Below are 20,987 nucleotides of genomic sequence, written 5' to 3'. Positions count from 1 at the left end.
GACAACGGGCCCGTTGAAAGGAAAAATTAACGGAATAAGAGCCTTAAAATGAGACGAAAAAACCCGAGGGATTAAGGGGTTACATACCGTGTAATTTTTCCTTTTACGTAACAAAATGTCGAGTTGGCTTCTAGTCAATAACAACGAAGCCAGCTACCTTCTACTTAAAACATATTTTCAACAATTGTTAAAAAAAATAAGTTCCCCTGTATAATATAGCATTTTTATAAGAATTGAGGAAGAATTACAAGCCAAGAACTAGTAACTGTTAAATAAAAGGAGACACTAACGTACAAGCTTAACATGCCATGTTACCCTTTTAATGGTACCGTTCTGCTTATGGTTTAGAATTAAACTATATAATTCTCAGTAACGCGGTCATCTAATTTGTCTCCGTAAACAGGGAAGACCCCGGTATCGATGTCTTCATTAAACCTTGCACTGTGAATAAACTCTAAATGTATAACCATAAAGATATATATTTATATAAAGTAATTCATGGAACTGTTAAGTATAGCTGTGGTTAGAAGTCTTGCGAAGGAAAAAATTATTCTAATTTGTTGTACTTAAGGAACTGTCTCGTGCCAAGAGGGATTTACTTAACTTTATTTTGGAATTGATCTAAGAGCTTATTAGTTGTTCCTTTGTAAGACTAATTTTATAAAAAAATTTATATAAACTTTAGGCCTTTACTATCACTAAACATAAGTATACGATTTTGCTTTTTTTCTTATTAATAAAATACATTTTTAGCCCACATATTATCTATTACATAGTAAACATGAAGAGTTTTTATCCAAATTTCTTCCGATATAGGTACTAACTAACGGATTGAAAGGATGGTCAAGACCACAGAAAGCGCTAAAATCGGAGATAAAACGCAGTACGATAGAGATATATTGTTCTACAGAGAGTCAATTAATGAATGACTGTGTGTATATAGAGCCTCAAGAGAGCAGGTTAAAGAGTGAAAAAAACGAAAATTATGTAGGGTCTGTGGGGTGGCTGTTCCAGTTAACCTTTGAGAAGGAGCACCCTATAAGATGTAGGGTCCTTTAAAGAAAACCGTGTTATAAGTTTATCATATTAAAGCTTGTGGAATTTGAGTAATTTGGTTGCTTTTGAATTATTCAGTAGCACAGATTTGGGTGGAACCGAGTGGTAACTGCTTTTAATGAATGAATTTTTAATAAGAAGGGCTTTTAACCAAGACCAATATACAATTCACTCCACAAGTTAGAGAAATATAAAGAGTCTCTTTGTTGTAATAAGGAAACGTTTATTTCAAAAAAAAACAAACAAATCTTTCTGCAAGTTAATTAAGCTAAAGAAAAAGGAGGGTGCTGCATTAAGAACCAAGGAATGTGGTAGTTTATCTCTGATATGTCACATTCTCATACCACGTGTTTGTCTGCTGCTGAAACACGTAACAGTGTGACCTCGCGGGTAATAAAGCCATTAAATGTTGTTCTGAGTGTCTCCCGCAATTGGCAATTTTCCATATTTAAACAAAACTTGGCACAAAACTCAAGCCGCTCCTTTACATTCGAACAATAGACGATATGCATGAAATAAAAAACTGAGAAAGAAATCACAACCGAATTTAGCCAACACAAAAATTAAAACAGACTTTAGAGAGATAGACACGTCTTAATGAGATACATACACTCATATAAACGTTATAATATACATTACTTTTAATTAAACTTAAGTATACAAACACAACCATATCTAAGACAATAATTAAGGAAAGTATGACAAAAAGAAGAAATGAATTTATAAACAAAAGCTTCAATTTTAATTTTATTAATAAAAGTTTATTACTTAGCAAGAAACATTTAAACTACAATTAAAGTAACATGAAGCCCTAAAAAAGCCTAAAAAACAACTTTCAGAGTGGTAAAGAAAAACACATTAAATCATATATCGCTCATATTATATTAGAATTAAGTTGTACACGTAACCACCAAACCAGAAAAATGCGAGCTGTCAACGATAAGAATCGCCAGGCTAACTTGAGATTGCGCGATAACGCTCTCACTACTGAGCTACTGTGACATCTTACATTTCGGTCGTTAAAGTATACAACTTGGTTAAAATACAGTTTTTTAGGTATGCAAACTGGATGCACACAGCCCCCTTACAAGCTGAATTCACATAAAAACAAGAAATAAATAAATGCTACCCCAAATGTAAGATATTATACAAACACAACAGAAGTCAACATTGTTTGTTATTACGATATTAAAACGATATTCGACCTTATCGTATGCCATCAAAAAATGAAACGATTATAAACTAGACAATAAAGTGGAAAAGCTAGCCCAACTAAGCAAAAGTTACAGTATTGTACTCTTCGAAAAAAATTATGAATACATAAACTAAAAGGCCCCAAAAGCAAAGAACACACGTAGTCAAGGTGAAAATTAAATGAAGGGGCAAGAAATTTTTATTGTACTTCATTAGGATATATACTATTGTTGCACCTATAACGACCCTAAAGGAAGTTACTTAAATAGAGCAGAGGCCTTGTGTAACCAGGTATGTGTATATAATTATTCGTAAAATTATATATTTACTTGAATATTTTTTAAGTACTAAATAGACACAAAAAATTCTGAACTAATTAAACCAAAACAAGAACAAGAAAAAGGTAAAAACAGGACAAAGTATGACACTTGACCGTATAGAGAATAAAAGAAACACCCAGCTTTTTTGTAGCTAACCAAGTCTGTATGTGGTAATGTAAAAATAATTAGCGGGCTTGCTCCCGAGGGCAAAGAACTTAGGAATAGAAGGGTCTTCAACCTACTACGTCAAAAATTGGTAGCAATTAATTGTTTCATGATAGTTGTTACCCATGTAATACAATGATTATTGGTTTTATTTAAATCGTCATCTATCGCTGTGTTAAAGCCAATACCTGAGTGTTAGGGTTTCGATTTAAGAATTTTCGAAAACTATAGCTCAGGCTCAAAGCGCCCCCTTAAGTTTAAAGTAGGTTGTATATCCTTAGACAGTTACCGCAGGTACAAAATGATGGTTCGAGAAGTATACCATATTAGTCATTATATAACAACTTTCTCAAAAAATTACAAAAAAAAATAGAGGATTGTTGAAATTTTTTTAACTTTTTAATCCTAGTTATAGTTTTATATATTAGCTCACGAGCGCAAGATGTTACTATTTTAAAATTTCGCTGTCACCGCCAAGTGTAAAGGCTCAACATTGCACTAAATACCATTGCTTTAAAACTTGATCCCTGTGGGCGGTTGTACCTCTTGGTCATGGATTTCATAAAAATGTAGCTGGCTACAATAAATAACGACTATTCTTTTATGACAATTTACTGTTTATGGCCGCAGCGGTCGAAGGCTTCGCCATAAGCACTGAGTAGTTAAGCTAGAGCTCGGTTAAGAAGAGGAATAATTATAGTTAAGTTTGAGGCTTTCTAAGGGTTACTACGTTTTATATCCATTAAATAGAAGATTAAGAAGATTATTAGGTTACGAAAATGTGGAGTCTGAGCTGACCAGTCAGTCATTAGATAGTTTTGTAAATTCTTCCTATTGGTGAAAGTAGACTAAGTCTTGTTAGCAATATATATGGTTTTATGTTTATACAGGTTTTCATAGGTTGTATAACACCTAAGATTTGTGCAGTTACAGGCATTTTATTTGTAATATGATTCAATTTAAGACTTACAAAAGAGACCATTAAGAATCTGCGTATGATTCTTCATTCTACTGTCATACTGGAAACCACAAGTACTTTTATTCTTCCTGCTTTCTTTAGGTTTTCTAAATTTAAATATTGCAAGGAAACAGAAAAGGTTTTATCCATCCCTGTTAAGGCATTCTGTTGTATGCCTTTATATATTTCAGAAGCCAACGAAAAATTAGACTTGAGATCAGATTTTGTCCTATAACTTTACTTTATTTGCTACTTTCATTAAATAATATAGCCCTTTAATTCGCAGAAATTACATACTGCCTTGAGCTTGCAATTTTATGCCAATAACAGAATTTAGGAACTTTGAATTTTAAGTCACAGGCATTATTGTTAGGTCAGAATATTAATGTTTTACTAAACTGCTTTTAAGTTAATATGTAATTTTCTACAAGCAAAGCATTATTTGTCAGCTTCTTACGAGGGGTAATCCACCAGTGCTATTTTCTAATTTTTTTATTACTCTTATGTCGTTATTAGTGTCTTGTTTTATAGTAAGGTTGATATGTCATATTTTTCTTACAGCTAATTTTGCTATTTTAAGATAGACGTTCGCTCTTTCTGTATTTCAAGCTATAAAACTTTATGTCTATAAAAGGGAAGCGTAGAAAATTTACTGTTAGCCTAAGCTATAAACCTTACCTGACTGCACCAAGAAAGAGATATTTGCGATAGTGTTAGAGCTTTAATTTCCCCTTTCTTCTTTTTCTTAAGATGATTATCGCTAGGCATTTTGTGGGGTTTATCATAATTTTCCACTTTTGCAAACCATTTTTCAAATTTATAAAAGAAAACTTGCACATATTTAATAGCTAATGCAGTTGATTTCGAACTACAATTTATGACAGCGTCGTCAGCGTATAGAGCTGGAGAAACTTTGTTGGTAGGGAATGTCACATGTATATAGGAAGAATAATAAAGGTGTTAGTAGGTGCCTTGAGGAAATCCAGCTTTTAGGATCCTGGGGCGGAACAAGTTTTCTCCTATTCATAAAACAATGATCTATTGCAAAGACTTGAATACAGCACGCGCATAAGGTATCCCGGCAACTTGTATGCAATTAATTTATAAATAAGCCTTTCATGCCAGAATCTATCAAAAGCTTTTTCTAGATCTAAGAATCCCATAACTATTGGGTTTCTTGTAATTAAAGGCTTTTGTATAGTCCTCTACGATCCTTAAAATTCGCTGTGGCCAAATTGGTGTGGAGGGGACAAGATTTATAGAATCTGCCAGTTTTTAAATCTGAGTATTATGAATTCAGCAACTTTGCCAAAGCAGTAAAGTAAACTAAGTGGCCGATAATCTTTATTAGTATAGTTGCTAGTATGGTTACTTTCTGGTATAAATGTAACTTCTAATTGTTTCCATTTATAGGAAACTAACCCTGATAAAAAATAGATTTAATTAGTTTTAAAAGGTACACAACGGCCACTGGAGGAAGATTTTTTAGCATTCGATTTTATACACCATCTGGGCCCTACCTTTATTAATTTTAATATCAGTTTCATTTTTAACCTCCTTTTCATTCGTATACACCTGAAAGCCTATAGGTGATGCGTTTTTGCGGCACAAATATTCATTTTTATTAAAGTTAGTGGAGGCTTGCGCTATGGGGACAAGCTCTCTGCGAATATGTTGGCCTTTTCTTATTGGAATAAGCAATTTCTCCTTTATCCTTTAAAGGTTGTATATCAATCATTATTTTTTGAGTTTTAAGAGATTTAATCATTTTCCATATAGAGTTATCGGATGAATTTAATACTCGTAGCTTCATATCCTAAAGGTTTATTAGAAAAAGCATTTAATTCGCGTTTACCTCCGCATTACTTTGTTAAAAGCTAACTTGTCACGTGGGGCTCGTCTTTCCTACATATTCTTTTCATCTTCCACATTTATTAAAAATCCTTTATGGTGAGAGGGAAGGATATATTATTTACAATTTTCTAAGTTGTCACTGGGTAATTTAACTTCTCTTCCAAAGAAGAGAGAGCAGCATCAATTTCAGACAGACAGGAAGGAATCGGATAGAGCGGTAAGTTGTTAACCACTGTGTTCTTAAAAAGATTCCAGTTGGCTACCCTAGGCTCCTTTCTGTGTTTGCCCAACTTAAATCTCCTACCAGCAATAACACCAGGTCATAAGCCGACGATAACTTATGAGGGTTAGTAAGGTGCACAGGAACAGAAATGTTCATTAATAAGCTGTGTCTAACACCTCAACGGAGCCTCCAGTTAAGCGGTGTGTGGGTTCAAAAGGGGTTAAAACAAAAATTTTATCATCTTCCGCCCAAAGTTCTAAAATTATGACTATGGATTTTCCTTTCTCTGCTTTATAATGCTATATAAGGATTGGTATTTTAAATAATTTCCTGCTCTTGCCATGTGGACGTTTACGTTTTAACCCGGGTGGAAAATTTAATAAAAATCACTTGAGTTGTCTACATAAGTTAGATTCTATGGATAACTTTTTCAGGATTGGAAAATTCGCCTGTAATTATAAAGACTTAACCCTCGCAGTTAAGGGCAGAGACAGAAAATAAGGCATTTCCTCTAACTACTTTCGTGGTATTACTACTATAAAAGTTATCCTATAATATTTATATTGTTATATAGTTAATACTGTATTTTATTAAAAAAAGAAGATCCACCCTTATTATTAAATTTTTGGTGAAACATTGTGAAATGCACGACCTTCCTTTTCGTTTAAAAGGTGAAGTTGTGAAGGGATTCGGAAGAGGTGGAAAGGAGTTAGGGATTCCCACTGGTACTCATAAACATCATAACTCTAATATATAAGTAAGAAAGCCGTATAACTATTTCCACTTGCCCGTTTGTGATAAATATTAATGGTCAATTTTATTGGTTATTTGACACTGTTATGTTATATTACCGGTACACCCGGTTAACTTGCTTTTAAATTTTTTAAATTTTGTTACTTTATAATATATTTACTACTCTACATCTACTAAAGTCCTAAACTGTCTATCGCAATTGCTATCCTTTATTTGCTTTCTTAATAAGTAACAGTTCATTTTTAAACTTTTATATACTATAAAACTAATTATTTGAACACTTGAACGGTAAGCTAACTTTTCGGACTACGTGGTTGACAATTGTTTACCGAAGTCCATTCAACAGGGGATATACTTCGGTTGGGCCTCGTTAAATGGAAAGAGACCGCCTTTAAAGATGGTCACAAGCGTAGGATGGAATCCTTTTTATCAAAACACAAAAAGATCCATAGTAATCACAAGTACATTTACTTAAAATTATGAAAGAAAGTTAGTTTACTTTTGCCTTTTGGTTTTATTAGATTTTCTTAGTGTTCGAACTAATTTATTTTTACAAATGGTGAGACTTTACTATTATTGCATTTCAAAAAAACTCGCATCAGACAGTTTTTTAAGCGAATAAAAGCGACATTGCTATAATGTGTACACATATAAGAAATATTTAATTTTATATTACTTCGAGTTTTTTTTTTTAAGAAATATTGTTTTTAGTTTTTCTAAAGATTTGAACTTTTTCTGTCTAGTCTTTATAAATGCTGTAACTAAATCTTTGCTTTAATATTAAAAAATTTAAAAGTAAATGAAACTGTATAAAGTTTATGGAGGCTAGTAAACTTAAACTTGTATTATAATAGGAAACACATATTTTGCAGCACTTCGAGGAAGACTTTTACGGAGAGGAATTACGAATTGTTTGTGTCGGCTACATTCGCGATGAGGCCGACTTTGAGTCTGTTGGTACCATAAATGTTAAAAAAAGAATTTTTTATTAACTTAAATATATCTTTTTACAGGTTCACGAGATTTTGTATATTAATTTTATTAATAGTTATTTTCTTGCTTTTATAGCGTGTTATTCCAAGTTACTAAACCCATACTGCCGACCAAAATAACTGACTCTTATTTAAAGAAGAGTTAATCGGAGCCATACAGAAAGACATTGAAGTCAGTAGGAAAGCTCTTGAGGAAAACTTTTCACACTTTAAAGAAGACAATTTTTTATTTGACGAGGGTGACACGAGTAGGAACTAATAACTCACAAAGCAATCTTAATAGCAAAGTTTATTGTTTTTCTGAGTGAACTTACTAAATTTTAGCTCCTCTATACTTAAACTATCTTATTCCATTCTCAATAAAGTTTAACTTTACCGACCTATATGGTAGCGCAAAATTTGTTTTTTTTTTTTGTTTTAGTTTTAAACAAATTGAGTTGTGCAAACTATAAGCAGTATTGACGACAGAACTTACAAAGAAAGGCTTTTGGATAGCTATATACCGCAAATAACAAGATCGCCTAGCTAAGTAGCAAAGATAAAAACTTATTTATTTGTTACTACTATTATTTTTAAAAATCCTTATAAGGTAGCCTTCTATATATATTTAAGTTTGAAAACCGTTAAAAGGGCGCCACTTAATAATACCAATAGTGGAGTTTACTGTTCATCAGCCAAAGCTGTTACTACCCGCAAAGAGCATTTTACAATTGTACAAACGTGCATGCTTAAGTAAATAACATTTATTATAACTACTTCCAGAGAGCAGCTTTTTCTTTAAGGCGATTCCTGCCAAGCTCTCGCTGGCGCCGTTCCTCGTTGACCTGCTCGCGATTAAGCTCTTCAAGACGTCTTTTCTCTTCTTCCAAAAGGCGTAAGTTATGCTAAATCATAGTATTAAAGACAAAGAAAAATTTTATACTAGATAAATCATATGATAAATTTCTATTGTAACGAAGGAAGACCCCCTATAGACTGAAAAATCCTACTTAATACTAGGATTTGTTTTTCATCGAGCCCACTGTTTACTAATTACTGGGCTTAGGAGGATGAACTGCATCTGTTAATTATGCCTCGTCCTACTATTAAAACCCATAACTAAAATAAAATTCGAATTTTCATGAACAAATCTCTATGCTTACCATTAATACCATTTATTGTACTTTTTCGTTGTGTCCTGTTTATGTGTAAAACTTTTTATATTAGTTGAGTAAATAATATATAAGCGAAAATAATACTATAATAAAGCCCTATACGCGAAAGTACTACCTGGCGACCCAAGGGTCACTACTGACGCATTATCAACTTGACTAAAACTTTTAGGCATGATTGCACGGTACGCTTAATATGTATTTTTTAATTCCAAAAACACTTCCATTAAGATATAAAAAGTTTTAGAAAGAAAAACGGATGTATATAACAAAACAAAGGTTAAATTGCATGACAAAGAATATGAACTTAGTGAATAGCAATGTCTGGTAAAATTAATGCTCGTCACGAGCATATTTTCGGAGCGTCACGACTATTGTATTTTGTGCTCATCCAATTGCTCTTAAAGCATTTTTTCCTTTTTTTTAAGTCTTCTCAACATTAAGGTGAATTTTAAGTAGTTTTAAATACCCAAATTCAGTGAAATAATGTTCATAATACTTTTATATATTTATATTTCATGTCTTAATTCTGTTAAGCAATAAATTTTCTCAAACCTACTCTTTTCTTGTAATGAGAAATATTGATAAGATATTTTAAAAAACAAAAAAATATGTAATAATAAGTTATCTTATTTTATAATACATATTTTCCTTCACAATGCGTTTGAATAAGCATAATATCCAATTTACACAGTATATTTATGTAGACTTTAATTATTTACTCATTAAAAACGGTATATTATAAAAAAAATTCAAAAAAAAAAATTGAAGTACGATAATGTTTCTGTGAAAACATTTCTTTTAAACAATACAGTTTTAACATAATGAAAATTATGATAAACAATAAGCGTTGCTAATATAATAAGGAACCTCTTCAGGGCTTAACAATGCCCGCTTAGCCGCTAAACGGGCGTGAATAGCAGACATTTCCTCAGTAACCTCCTTAGCTGGGTCGCCCATTTCCAACTGTCTCAGTTCTACTCGTGCTCTCGGCGCTGAATAAAATATGATACAAATCAGATTATTTGTTAAAAGATAATGGATGTACAAAATCTATAAAATATATAGCAAAGGGCTTCTGTTTTTTACTAATATAAAAAGTTTATACACTGCATGTAATGATACATACACAGGCCAGTAACACTCTATAACCAATAACAACTGCATTGGTATTCTACTCAAAAGCGATGGCTCGCTACATGTACACTTCTAAGCTGCAAATATATATATATTTTACAAAAAGCGATGGAGGTCGTAAAAAATTGTGAAGTAAACAATCAAAAAAATATAAAGAACAAAAGTAAAACAATGTAAAAGAGAAAGTCAAATAACTAATGTGCTCTGAAAATATTTTATAAAGATATAATTTTAAAAAGGGTGTAAAAGGAATTTTGTTAAGAAACTTGACTAATAATAATATAATGAATTATAATAATGTAAATTCTTGCTTGATTAATATTTCGAATAAAGTTAGTCAAAAATTAAAAAGGCCTTTAAAAGTGTTAACGATATTAATACTTTACAAACAAATATTTTGTATGTTTCTATGCTAGTATTTTACAAATAATATGTAACAATGTAATACACGTATATATGGCCAAAAAGAAATTTAGATAAATATAATATTGTAAAATATAAAATCTGCTTATTTAATTTTACAATCTTTTCCTCCCTTGGCAACGATTTCGCGCAGTTCCTTTATACGATTTTCCTTGGCTGCCTTAGCTTCCATCACTCCTTTGTATTGTTCTTTTTTTTTTTTAGTTATAAATATTAAAAGGTCAAGAAAATCTTTATTAATAGAAAATTTAATATATCTAGAAAATAGTTGATATATAAACAAAAAATTTTGTCGCTATTAATATAAATTTAAAAAACAAACTGGTTAATGAAAAGTAGAATAATATCAAGAAAAATTAAAAAAGATTGAAATAAACTTTTAAAAACTTGGAAATTAAATAAAAATTTTCAGTTTTTTTAAAATCCCTTTAAAATTTAATATAATAATTTAAAGCTTAACATTGTGATCAGAATAGCATATTTACTAACTACAAGATAAACATAACTAAAGTGTATATATTGAAACTAATATGCTCAAGTTTCTTATTTATTCTATATACTTATCTTTATATTTATCTACAAAACAGGAGGAAAGTAGTACCAACAGCAGCCTCTAGTTTAGCCACCAATTCGCTATTCGGTTTATTTTCAAAAAGTTCAGCCGCAGATTTATTATACTTGAAAAGAAGATATTCAATAAAAGACAATCGAGTTTTGGGCTCGATGTTAATATTATGAAGAGTGTTTCTGGTATAAAACTTAAAAGTTGGTATATACATATATAAGGCAGTAACAAAAAAAACTAAATTAACGGGTGATACTTTCATTAACTACTTTAAAGGAATTATGTAGTTAACAGTCTTAAGAGTAATAAGGCTTGTATTTTTATTAGAAATAAGCAAAATGTTTATAACTTATAAAGATTAAAAAATGTGACAAAACTTTAAGAACAATAGAAAATTGACAATGAATAAATATCTTTAATAAAATATGCAAAAGCATATATATAAGAGCAAATATAAACCTCAGATCCTTCACTGTTAACGTTTCTCCTCTCTTCTCTAAAAATCGGTGGGCATCGAACTGCTCCAAATCGTTATAAGCTTTAAGTTACATATATACAAAGAATATAATCTAAAATAAAAAATATAACTGAAAAGTCAAAAATATTACTAGGTTTTAGCCAAGCTTTAAAATTTTCACTTAGATCTATTACCTCTTTAAATTTACCACTAAATTCAGCCGCAAAAGAGGATAAAAACGTCATTGCTACAATAAATAAGATAATAATGTGATGTTAAAGGATTAGCCAACGTAACCTTGTTGGTCAACATTTTGATTGGAAGTAATCGACCTAAATTCTTCAGTGTAATCAAGATTCGACATAAAGAAGTATTTCCTAACAATAATTTTTTGTTATTGTTAATATTAAAATATAAGGAAACGAAAGAATCGCAGTATTAGTAAAGAAACCAACACGTAAAAAAACGAAAATTGCTGCTTTAAAGGGCGCCCCTATAAACGTGCCTTTTGCATGTGGTTAACCTAATTTCCCTCCAATTTTGTTTACTATGGAAAAAATCAGAAATATAAGCGTAACCGTTAAGGATTTGATACATTATTTAACAGTTGAGCTTTGAACTTAGAAAACTTTATAATTCATAGTTTATAATAATTTATTTTTTTTAAAAAGTACTAAGTTACTTAGGTAAATAGAGCTAAATGTTAGTTGCTTAGTTGATTTGCACCAATTAAACTATTGTTTGCTCCTTTTTTTTGTCACATTCGTAGTTAGTAAGTGTATATTATCAAAATTTTGTAGAAAATGTATCTTAAAAAATATATTGAATGTAAGAGTTAATTAAATATATTTATTATAATATGTATAAGTAAGTAAAATAATATAACGCATAAAATTATAAATACAAAAAAAATAGAACGAGAGCAAGCAAGGAATAGTTTTATGGGCCAGTTTCTGGTCTATACCTTTACAAAAGGTCAAAAAATGCTTCAATATTTGTATAGTAAATATAATTGTCCCAGATTTGTTTTTATAAAATAGTACTTTGTTTAGTTTGTATCTAACTAAGAAAGTTGGTCAAAGTAGTTTGTGAGTGGAAATTTTCCCATTTCTTGTATTTTTATTGACTTTTTCTCAGATGATTGGGTTATTCACGGACAATTTTTCCTGCGAAATTTAGGGGTTTTGTGTTTAGTTTTCTGTAGTGTGTTTAAAGTTTTAAATGTTCATGTATACTGTGATATTTAGTATTTTTTTTGTTAAACTCGAGTTGCGGCTGGACGCTAGGTACATCTTATCTGAAAAAATTTTTTACTTTAATGCCTTTTAAAGATATTAGACTTCTCGAGCAAAGACTTTTTAGCTCAACTACTTTTACAAGGTGATTATAATTCATGGATCTCCAGTGTGCAATGTATCTTTAGGCTATGAATTCGCTCAGAACGCATTGCAATGGGCTAGTGGTATTGCTTGCTTTTTTAAGGCATATTCGTGATTTTTGTGCTCAGTGGTGGTTCAGATGTTTCACAAAAAGTTCTGCTGCTCTTTGAAGAGCTTCCTTGAGTTGAGCGATATATATTAAAGTTTTCGTAAATTGGGTCGTCGTGCATATAATACGGCGCATATGCTAATAAAGTGATCACTACCCAGCCCGCGGTTAAAGAATTGATGCTATCTTAGTAAATAATCTTAGTAAACACAAGCTACTACAAATTTTAGCATCATAAAACGCACATGAAGAAAATTACAAATACTTCGCATCATTAGGTACAAATAATATATTTAAGATTGATCTTTAATACACTATTTATATATATATATATATCTATTTTAATAAATAAAAAAGCTTGTGTTGGGTACTTTATGAAAAAAGAAATGAGCACTGCCAAGAATGAATAACATCCATTAATATATTTGCGCAGCAAACGCCACCTCAAAAATAAGCTGTTATTTACAAATTCATATTAGTGCTGTTGTGGTGTATGCTATCGTTTGTGGGTCCTAATTTGAGTTTGATGCAAGTAGGCTGCAAGTTTCTTAAGACAAATCCTAGGATGATACTGATAAATTACATGCCTACAACATTTGCCAAAGCACGTGTCCTTTGTGGTTCTTGTCTCGCAATTTGAATTAATTTTTTAAGGTACAAATATCCTTCCTCTACGGGTCAATACATTGATCGCCCCTCCTTTTTTACTTTTTAAAATTACGAATACACCGTGGTTCTTAAGATGCTCAGTTGCATTATGGTCGGAAATGGTGACATCTAAGGCTTTGTTTTTAAAAATTGCATGCTATATAAAATACAGTGAACATCATAGTTTATTAGCTGCTGCTGTTTGTAATGTTCAAGGCTGGTACAAGTGATAAAAGAGCCAGACAACTTAAAGGTCGCTTCTTTGTTGACTACTAATTTATAGTTGATATATATCGGAGAAAGATAGGAGGCTCAATCCATATTGTACCGTAGAGGAAGGGTATTATGTCTTCAAAATACAAAATACATAAAAAGTGGGGCAAACGTAGAAGCACGTGGTATCGGCATGTAGTACATTAACATATGCATGTTCCACGTGGTATGAGCCCATAATTCGGAGAGTAACTCCAACAATGTTTGGATGTACTTTACACTTTACACTTTTCACAATGATATGTTAATTTATGTTTGATAGTATTTATTGTTCATTTTAACATACTAAAACCAAAATAGTAATTTACAATATTTTAGTTAATAACATATGGGTATGTAGCGTACATTTAATATCTTTATATATTATATTATTATATAATTATTAATTTATATACTTAACTTAATTACTTTATTTAATTAGTTTAAATTGTGCTTATTTTTAGTTTAAAAAATTCAAGTTTAGCAGTTAGAGACTAAGAAACTTTTTAAGAAAACTAAGCAAGCACACACAAATATTGGTAAGAAGAAAAAATGTGGTTGTTTATTAAAACAAATAAGCTTAATCAAAGTACAAAAGTAAACAATAATATAGTAATAGAACAAAGAGCGCAAAGTGGTTTAGACCTCTTAGCTAAATGACCATAGTAATAATCAGTAGAACCCTTTTTGCGACTTTAATTTTTTTTTAATGTATAATTATTTGTTGTTTTCTATTTTCTTCGAATAATTTGCTTTAAAGCTAGAAAGCAAACTGTGAAAAACACTACTCTTAAAAAGGAATTGATTCCTCTCTTTACTTCTCTATTGATTAGGAATAAGCAGTTAAGATTTGATGTGCATGGGGGCTGTAGTATGTCACGAATGAATAAATAAATAAATGAAGAAAACAAAGAGGTTTTTTGTCCTCTGCTTAAGTTCCTTTGATATCTTTATCCAGTTTTGGGCCCCTGTTTTAGGTTTGGATTCAATGTATTGTAAAATGCATCGAGCACATATGTAAGACCCGCGTTGTCCCTCCTGGGTTAAGCTCTCTACCGCACTCTATTTAGGTCACGTGATTAGTTTCCATTTTCGGTCAGTCATGTAGAAGAGTATGCACGCATGAGGAGAAAACAAGTGGCGTTTATTTTCATGGTTTGGGTGTCCCTTTTTTGCTACAGGGTTTTGTTCTGGTCTGTTATTATCATATGATCTGTTCTTTTCTAGTGATCGGTTGTTCTGTTGTGTTTTATTGGTCTGTCTATCTTGTTGTTCTTCTATACTGTTTATCCCTTTTATTGTCTCATGTAATAAAGTTGTAGACGTTCCTCATTTATTAAATATTATTGACAACTCGGAAAGTCAACTTCAATAAATCCACGGATTACGACTTTATCGAAATTAAAAGTCTTTTTATTAAAAAATTAGAGGTTATAAATATAAAATACGCACAAGAACGCTAATAAGGCAACAAAAGAAGGAAAAATGAAGAAAAAAAGTAAAGAAATATTTATTCGAGAAGTATTTGCTTTAATTATATATATAATAAGGCCAGCATTTGCTTGAATTCCTTTACATCATAAGTAACAGGAAAAAGTTCATTTATAGTCATGCTCAACGCCCAGCCATCTTCATTAGAAGTGACGTTACTTTTGGGTGCGTTACATAATGTTATCACCTTAGTAATTAATTGTTTATAAATAGTAGTTGTTAGCTTGTTTTCCCGTGTGTTAGACTCCCACTACATCAAAAAGCGGACGCCCACCTTAAGGTGCACGAAAACCTTTAATAAGACATCGGGTTCTAATTCCGTGCTTCTTTTGTTCAAGAGGAAGAAGTCCTTACAGATACTTGTAAAGAGAAGGAAAAAAGTATAATTATTTACAACGTTACTTCACGAATTATTATACTAAGATTTCTGGAGCCCTGCTGATAACGTTTGAATGAGAACTTTCTTCGGATACCGTGACAGATAAACAGAAACTATATTAAAAGAAAACACTAATAACTTAGAAAATTCTAAAAAGTTAAATTTTTCCGCCAGTAGGAGTGGGCATCCACTGTTCGACGTTCAAATATAACCTCTTTAGGTAGGAATATACTATATTTAGGAATTTTTATAGACGGAGGTGAAAGATAAAAAAAAAATTAAGTTTTAAAGTAACTATCCCACATTTAAACAAATAGGTATATGGGAAGTCACGTGTCTTTTATAACAGAGAACAGAGAATATACTCAGCCAAACAGAAAAGCCGAAAAATTACCCATAAACGTATAAATTATTTATTTGGTTAAAAACTAATACTGAGAATGGTGCGTTGCGTTAAGAATATTAATTATGAAATATTTTATAGCCTAAGAACCACTGTATAAAGTTTCACTATTGAACTTATCAAAGGGGTTAATTAAAGACCAACAGAACATTATAATACCATTTGGGAGATTAAGATTGGGTCTTTGCGTTCATTATTATTAAATTACTTAAAAACATTTAAAACCAATTCACAATAAGATAAGAAAAACGAACTCGTTTTATATTTACAAGCGGCCATTAATTTATTATAACCGAAAGGGAGAACGAGAAGAAGATGACCTATATAACTGAACGCTTAGTTTCAAAAAAAACATGTTTTTACTGCGGGCAGCTGTGGCTGGAGTTCCTATCTAACTTCAAAATAGGATGGAAGGGTAAAACGTCCTTGGCTTGACGTATATATGCTTTTCCAGATGGCAGAAAGTAGCTAAAATTTTTATCTACACGTTTTTTCTCCTCTTAACATGAGCTCCTATCAGTTTATTGTACTACTTTGAGAAGTATTAAAAACTGTATTTACAAGACATGATAAGATTATCAAACTCCACCTACTTACTACAAGCAGAACAGAATGGTTCTCGAAAAAGGAGATCTTACTGCCATTAAGGTAGGGCTCGCCTGTTCGAAGGACTTTTAACGTTTGGCATGTGGACCTTTTTAGTTATTCCTTAGAAAACTAAAAATTCTTAGTTAAATAAGGTGACGCCTCATCCGTTATTTTCATTTAGGAAACTTTCTCCATTAACGCTTTTTACCTTATGATACACTTATTTATGTATAGCTACACTATTATAGTATTATTTTCGGAAGAAATCGAAAAAATTTTTTATTTTGTTCCTCTCTCAAGGAAGTAGCAGGTCGGTATCAAAAATGGAACTTATAATTAATGTGATCAAAACAAAAAATTAATTAATGCGTAAGCGAAGGTGGACACCCAGCAAATGCCGAAGTCCATGCTTTTCAGATACTATGTAATTAAGAGTCATACTTCTAATAAACAGATAGCTTATTCTATTAAAAAAAAGCTGAGACTTCACTCTACACCTGTTTAAACCGGAAAGGTGAATTTAATTAAGAACAGGTTTTGGTATATCTAACAATCCATTTACTCAATCTTAACAATTCCTCTCCTGTGCTGGTGACCGTTTTTTTCGCAGTTCATTAGAAAAACTGCGTTACCAAATATTCTTTTCTACCAATGTTTACAAAAGCTTCTTCTTTGATAACAATGCTAGACTAAACAGAAAGCTTAAAGTTTATACCATCAAAGAATTTACAAGGATCTAGCGAACATTCTTGCAAAAAAAGGCAATTAAAAACCCTTTAGTCAAACCGTCAATTTCTTTAGCTCCTTCTGACTTTACTGACTAGTTAGGCCTAAAGCTGTCCTAACATATTTAAAAGACTAAGGCAAATTAATTTTTATATCCATACGGCTGTGTACTAAGTAAAGACGCTATAGTTTTTGCGTTTTCTTATAGAGATGAAAATAAAAATATATTTTACCTGCTTAATTTGGTTTTAACTATAGTCAAACCTAACAATAAATCTTTATTTGGGGTTTTTCCCGAGCTACTTAAATAAATGGCTCGTCACACACTTGGTGTTTATCGCAATCCTTGTGTGTTTGTTCTTTGTTAATGTCCCTAAAAATCTTATTGCGTGGTATCGGTGATATTTTACATCTTCTTTTGAACACACTGAAAAAAATGCTTAAAACTAATTATTGTCATGCTACTATCCTTGCTAGTAATACCGATGTCGTTCTAACTTCCAATTCAGATTTTTCAGGAACACTAATTTTGATTAGGGAACTAAATATTTGGCAACAAGGGACTATATCAGTCTCGCTTATACTTTTAAAAATTAAATAATATTTCTTAATGAAAGTAGTTTTTTTTTATCCGCCTTAGAATTTCTCTGCAAGCCCAAGAGCAGACAAAGGAATGATCAATCTTTACATCTGGAACTGCAGTTTGTTTAATTTTCCTTGTTTATAACTAAAATTTTTTTCTTTCATGTTTCCATCATAATTATTTTTAATCCCTTAATTTATTTCAAGGTGTCCCAGGCTTGAGAGGGACGTTATTTGAAAATGTTAATATTCCGTTTGTACTCTTTTTCCCCGCCACTTATCCCAAGAAACCTCCTTGTTGTTAGTCACTGTTATTTGATGTTTCATGGCCATAATAGTTATTTTAGAAGTTGTTTCTTCTCGTAATAGATATTAAAAACAAGTATTACTTATTACTTACAATTTTTAGGTTTTCTTGAACCCCCTTTTATTACACATTTAAATGTCTTTTCCTCGGGTTTACTTTTACTAGACCTTTTTAGCGACTTCTGGGATCCTACTACTTCGTTATATGAAGTAAAACATTATCTTTTAATACATAATTACTAGAACTTATATAATTAAGTCAGTTATTATGATAGTTTCTTATAACAACTGTGATGCTTATAAAAAAGCTTAAACTGATATTTCTCTACATTTACCAGATATTGTTACAAGTTCAAACTGTACTACACACTCCTAATGAAAGATCCGTAGCCTCTGCTGAAGCCTATGCTCTTTATAGGTTAGAAAATTGTATAATTAGTTTTAGTTCAAAAATTTGTTCTATTATGCTAAAAGTTGTATAAACTTTTTTTAAAACCGTCAAGACTGTTTGGAGCTTGATGAGCAGTTAATGCAACTTTCACTTTTTAGTTAAAATGTATTATATAGATATGAGCACACTTGAAAAGTTAATTTTAAATTCAACGCCTTTTTTTCTTACTAAATTGGTATATTTAATTTTATAAGCGTCGAGAAATTAGTATAGGCCGATACTGGCAGCGAACTACATTTAGGTTTGAAAAGCTCTAAAAAACTGTCCAGAGCCGGTAATTTTTTACTAAAAAATTTGAGTACTCTCGCTGTACTTAAATTCAAGACTGGCGCGTTAATTTAGACTTCTGTTCAGAAAAGCCATCAATTTTTAAATACGGACGTATTTACAAGTTACTTGCTTTAATTAATAAATCTTATAGATATGAGCCCGAATTGTACAAAAAGCTATTAGATGCACAAATCCAGGAGTTTTATAGTAAACAGAAACCGGAGTAGACTATTGCAACTATTTTGATTTATATAACGTAAAAAATAAAGATTTAATAATTCTTTAATTTTTTTTGGTTTATGTGTAGCCTCATGGATGATTGAAGTAGAATTATTTATAGCAGTTCAGTACACTAAAAAAATTGTTATTTATGTAACTCAGAAGAGTTAAATTATAAATTATTGCAATCGACTTTCTACTGCTGTATATCTGGCTAACCCCCTTCAAGGAACTTCCGGGATGTTTGAATACTACTTATACTTATTTTTAAATAGCTTTTATTAGTCTGAAGATACAAGAGAAATTTTAATTGAAAAAACTTTATTAGTTCCAAGATGTACTTTGACAATTTAAGTAATTTTTTTCAAGACCGCTTTAAATGCAAATGGCTGAAATCTACAAAGAAGTTCTGTGCCTCATAAAGGCGAAAAAAAAACTTAGTTTATAGATCTTTACTTTGTCTATATAGCACAAGGTCCACTTAATGTTAATAACTTTATTTAGGAGCTAAAGCATTTTTTCCAAGCGTTTAAGATCTCGAACCGCCATGTCCTTATCAACTTTATCAGACAAGTGATAAAAATATAATTTATACATTCCCTTTAAGTTTTTTTTAAATATTGAAATACCCCCAATACTGTGTTCATAACACTCCGAAGACTTCGAATTTTTTAAAGCTTTTTCTGAAAGAACTTTTTCAATAATAAACAGTTCAACGTTAAAGTTATTTAAGGCTTCTTGATTGCCACTAACTTCTGTAAGGGTTATATATTGAATAATTTCTCTAAGTTTCTCAGCGTTTCCTAGGTTATGCAACAACTTTTTAACAAGTATAATTTTTTGACTACATTGGAAAACTAATTGTGCAGGACTTATTCTGTAGTCAGTACTGTTAACTACATGAATATTTGGTAAAAGGCAAAGTTGTTGAAGATCCAGAAAATTTTCCTCTTGAAAGCGAAGGGTTGAGGCAAAGTCCACTTTTACTTTTGCAAAATTGGTTAAGTCTTCAACAAAACCAACTTTACTAAAAAATTTTAACGGAATTTTTTCCAGTTGAGATAACTGGTAAGCCCCTTTACAATCGGAGACTAACGTTGTTGGCTCGAAACAACCCACATATACGCAACTAATATAATTTTTAATTTTTGTAAGCCAAAAAGTACAAGTTTGTTTGTCTGACAGACGAAAACTGCAGGGTTCCATAGTTACGTAGACATCGTAAAGTATTTCCTTATTTCTCAGTTTAGTTATTAAAGTTTTTTTTTGACTTTCAGAAAATCTGTGGGTAACAAATTCAAGCTTAGTAGGAAACTCACTTACCTTTTTCTTTGTGAACTCGGTTTTACAAATTTCGGGTTCATATACTACAGAAGGTATCTCTACTTCTTCAGATAACTTAAAAAATGATACAAATTTCATTATAGCGCATTCTTCTGCGTGAGTGTTCCCTTCCAATTCACGACTGTAACCGTAGAATATGGGTAATACCTCCCGATTTAAATTTTCAAGAAAATTTTTATCCCTGTACTGAACAACCGGCCTAAAGATGCAGCCAACGCAGTAAGCATCTTTTACTACGCTACTTTTCCAACTTAATTTAATAGCCTTATACATAAATGACCAATTCTCGTCATTCATTGTACCTATAAGAAACGTCAGCAATAATATATAACCTGTTACGTTACCGAAGCCAAATAGTATATAAGAAAGGAGTCTCCTATAGGTTTTATATTAACTTAAATTTTAGCTTTTCATAATCATTTATTATTTTAAGATAGGTTTTAACTCTTGGTTATGGAAAGTGTAAATGTTTCCTTTTGCGTCAAAACATGCAAAAGAAAGGGCATTATTAGTCATTAAAGCACACCTGCTGACCGCTATCTCATGGTTGTATCGTTATGACTACCTAAATTCCTTCAACGCTGTTTGTCTT

At 31.2% G+C, this 20,987-nt stretch overlaps 3 protein-coding genes across 6 annotated transcripts; 2 read left to right on the top strand and 1 right to left on the bottom strand.

The window, feature by feature from the left end:
- The first annotated feature begins 6,388 nt into the window (after positions 1–6,388).
- Positions 6,389–7,824, top strand: LOC135120282 (riboflavin kinase-like). 4 transcript variants are annotated; one of them, XM_064044583.1, is made up of 4 exons: positions 6,389–6,495; positions 6,817–6,974; positions 7,378–7,480; positions 7,653–7,824. In XM_064044583.1, exons 1-4 carry the CDS (start codon positions 6,414–6,416, stop codon positions 7,772–7,774), a joined length of 465 nt encoding a protein of 154 aa, XP_063900653.1. In that variant the 5' UTR covers positions 6,389–6,413; the 3' UTR covers positions 7,775–7,824. The 4 variants fall into 4 exon arrangements, 3 of the variants coding, with proteins under 3 accessions (XP_063900653.1, XP_063900655.1, XP_063900656.1); XM_064044585.1 differs by having other exon boundaries at positions 7,592–7,730; XM_064044586.1 differs by having other exon boundaries at positions 7,537–7,730.
- A 443-nt stretch (positions 7,825–8,267) lies between these two features.
- LOC135120285 (GRB10-interacting GYF protein 2-like) lies at positions 8,268–11,651 on the bottom strand. Its single transcript, XM_064044589.1, has 7 exons — positions 11,546–11,651; positions 11,400–11,495; positions 11,251–11,329; positions 10,828–10,973; positions 10,326–10,415; positions 9,537–9,661; positions 8,268–8,399 (listed from the first exon to the last, which is right to left on the bottom strand). Exons 1-7 carry the CDS (start codon positions 11,610–11,612, stop codon positions 8,268–8,270), a joined length of 735 nt encoding a protein of 244 aa, XP_063900659.1. The 5' UTR covers positions 11,613–11,651.
- A 5,900-nt stretch (positions 11,652–17,551) lies between these two features.
- LOC135120284 (uncharacterized) lies at positions 17,552–19,059 on the top strand. The gene is made up of 7 exons (XM_064044588.1): positions 17,552–17,615; positions 17,733–17,794; positions 17,864–17,924; positions 18,013–18,105; positions 18,215–18,321; positions 18,450–18,529; positions 18,984–19,059. Exons 1-7 carry the CDS (start codon positions 17,591–17,593, stop codon positions 19,057–19,059), a joined length of 504 nt encoding a protein of 167 aa, XP_063900658.1. The 5' UTR covers positions 17,552–17,590.
- Positions 19,060–20,987: the final 1,928 nt, after the last annotated feature.

The sequence above is a fragment of the Zophobas morio genome, unplaced genomic scaffold (genome assembly GCF_036711695.1).
Source record: "Zophobas morio isolate AGI-343-1 ecotype UQ-CSIRO unplaced genomic scaffold, CSIRO_AGI_Zmor_V1 ptg000369l, whole genome shotgun sequence".
NCBI classification, from domain to species: domain Eukaryota; kingdom Metazoa; phylum Arthropoda; class Insecta; order Coleoptera; family Tenebrionidae; genus Zophobas; species Zophobas morio.
Note: the sequence above shows the minus strand (reverse complement) of the source record. Positions and strands in the feature narration are given on the sequence as shown.

What these genes read in the sequence shown, in the direction of transcription:
- LOC135120285 (XM_064044589.1), bottom strand. Translation starts at nt 11,612, where the DNA reads ATGTCGAATCTTGATTACACTGAAGAATTTAGGTCGATTACTTCCAAT. An exon ending in TAAAGCTTGGCTAAAACCTA is followed by an intron (nt 11,330 to 11,399) that starts GTAATATTTTTG and finishes TGTAACTTAAAG; the next exon opens with CTTATAACGATTTGGAGCAG. An exon ending in TGCCAAGGGAGGAAAAGATT is followed by an intron (nt 9,662 to 10,325) that starts GTAAAATTAAAT and finishes TATTTTATTCAG; the next exon opens with CGCCGAGAGCACGAGTAGAA.
- LOC135120282 (XM_064044583.1), top strand. Translation starts at nt 6,414, where the DNA reads ATGCACGACCTTCCTTTTCGTTTAAAAGGTGAAGTTGTGAAGGGATTC. An exon ending in AAAACACAAAAAGATCCATA is followed by an intron (nt 6,975 to 7,377) that starts GTAATCACAAGT and finishes GTATTATAATAG; the next exon opens with GAAACACATATTTTGCAGCA. An exon ending in GGCCGACTTTGAGTCTGTTG is followed by an intron (nt 7,481 to 7,652) that starts GTACCATAAATG and finishes TCTTATTTAAAG; the next exon opens with AAGAGTTAATCGGAGCCATA.
- LOC135120284 (XM_064044588.1), top strand. Translation starts at nt 17,591, where the DNA reads ATGTCCCTAAAAATCTTATTGCGTG. An exon ending in GGCAACAAGGGACTATATCA is followed by an intron (nt 17,795 to 17,863) that starts GTCTCGCTTATA and finishes TATCCGCCTTAG; the next exon opens with AATTTCTCTGCAAGCCCAAG. An exon ending in CTACTACTTCGTTATATGAA is followed by an intron (nt 18,322 to 18,449) that starts GTAAAACATTAT and finishes TACATTTACCAG; the next exon opens with ATATTGTTACAAGTTCAAAC.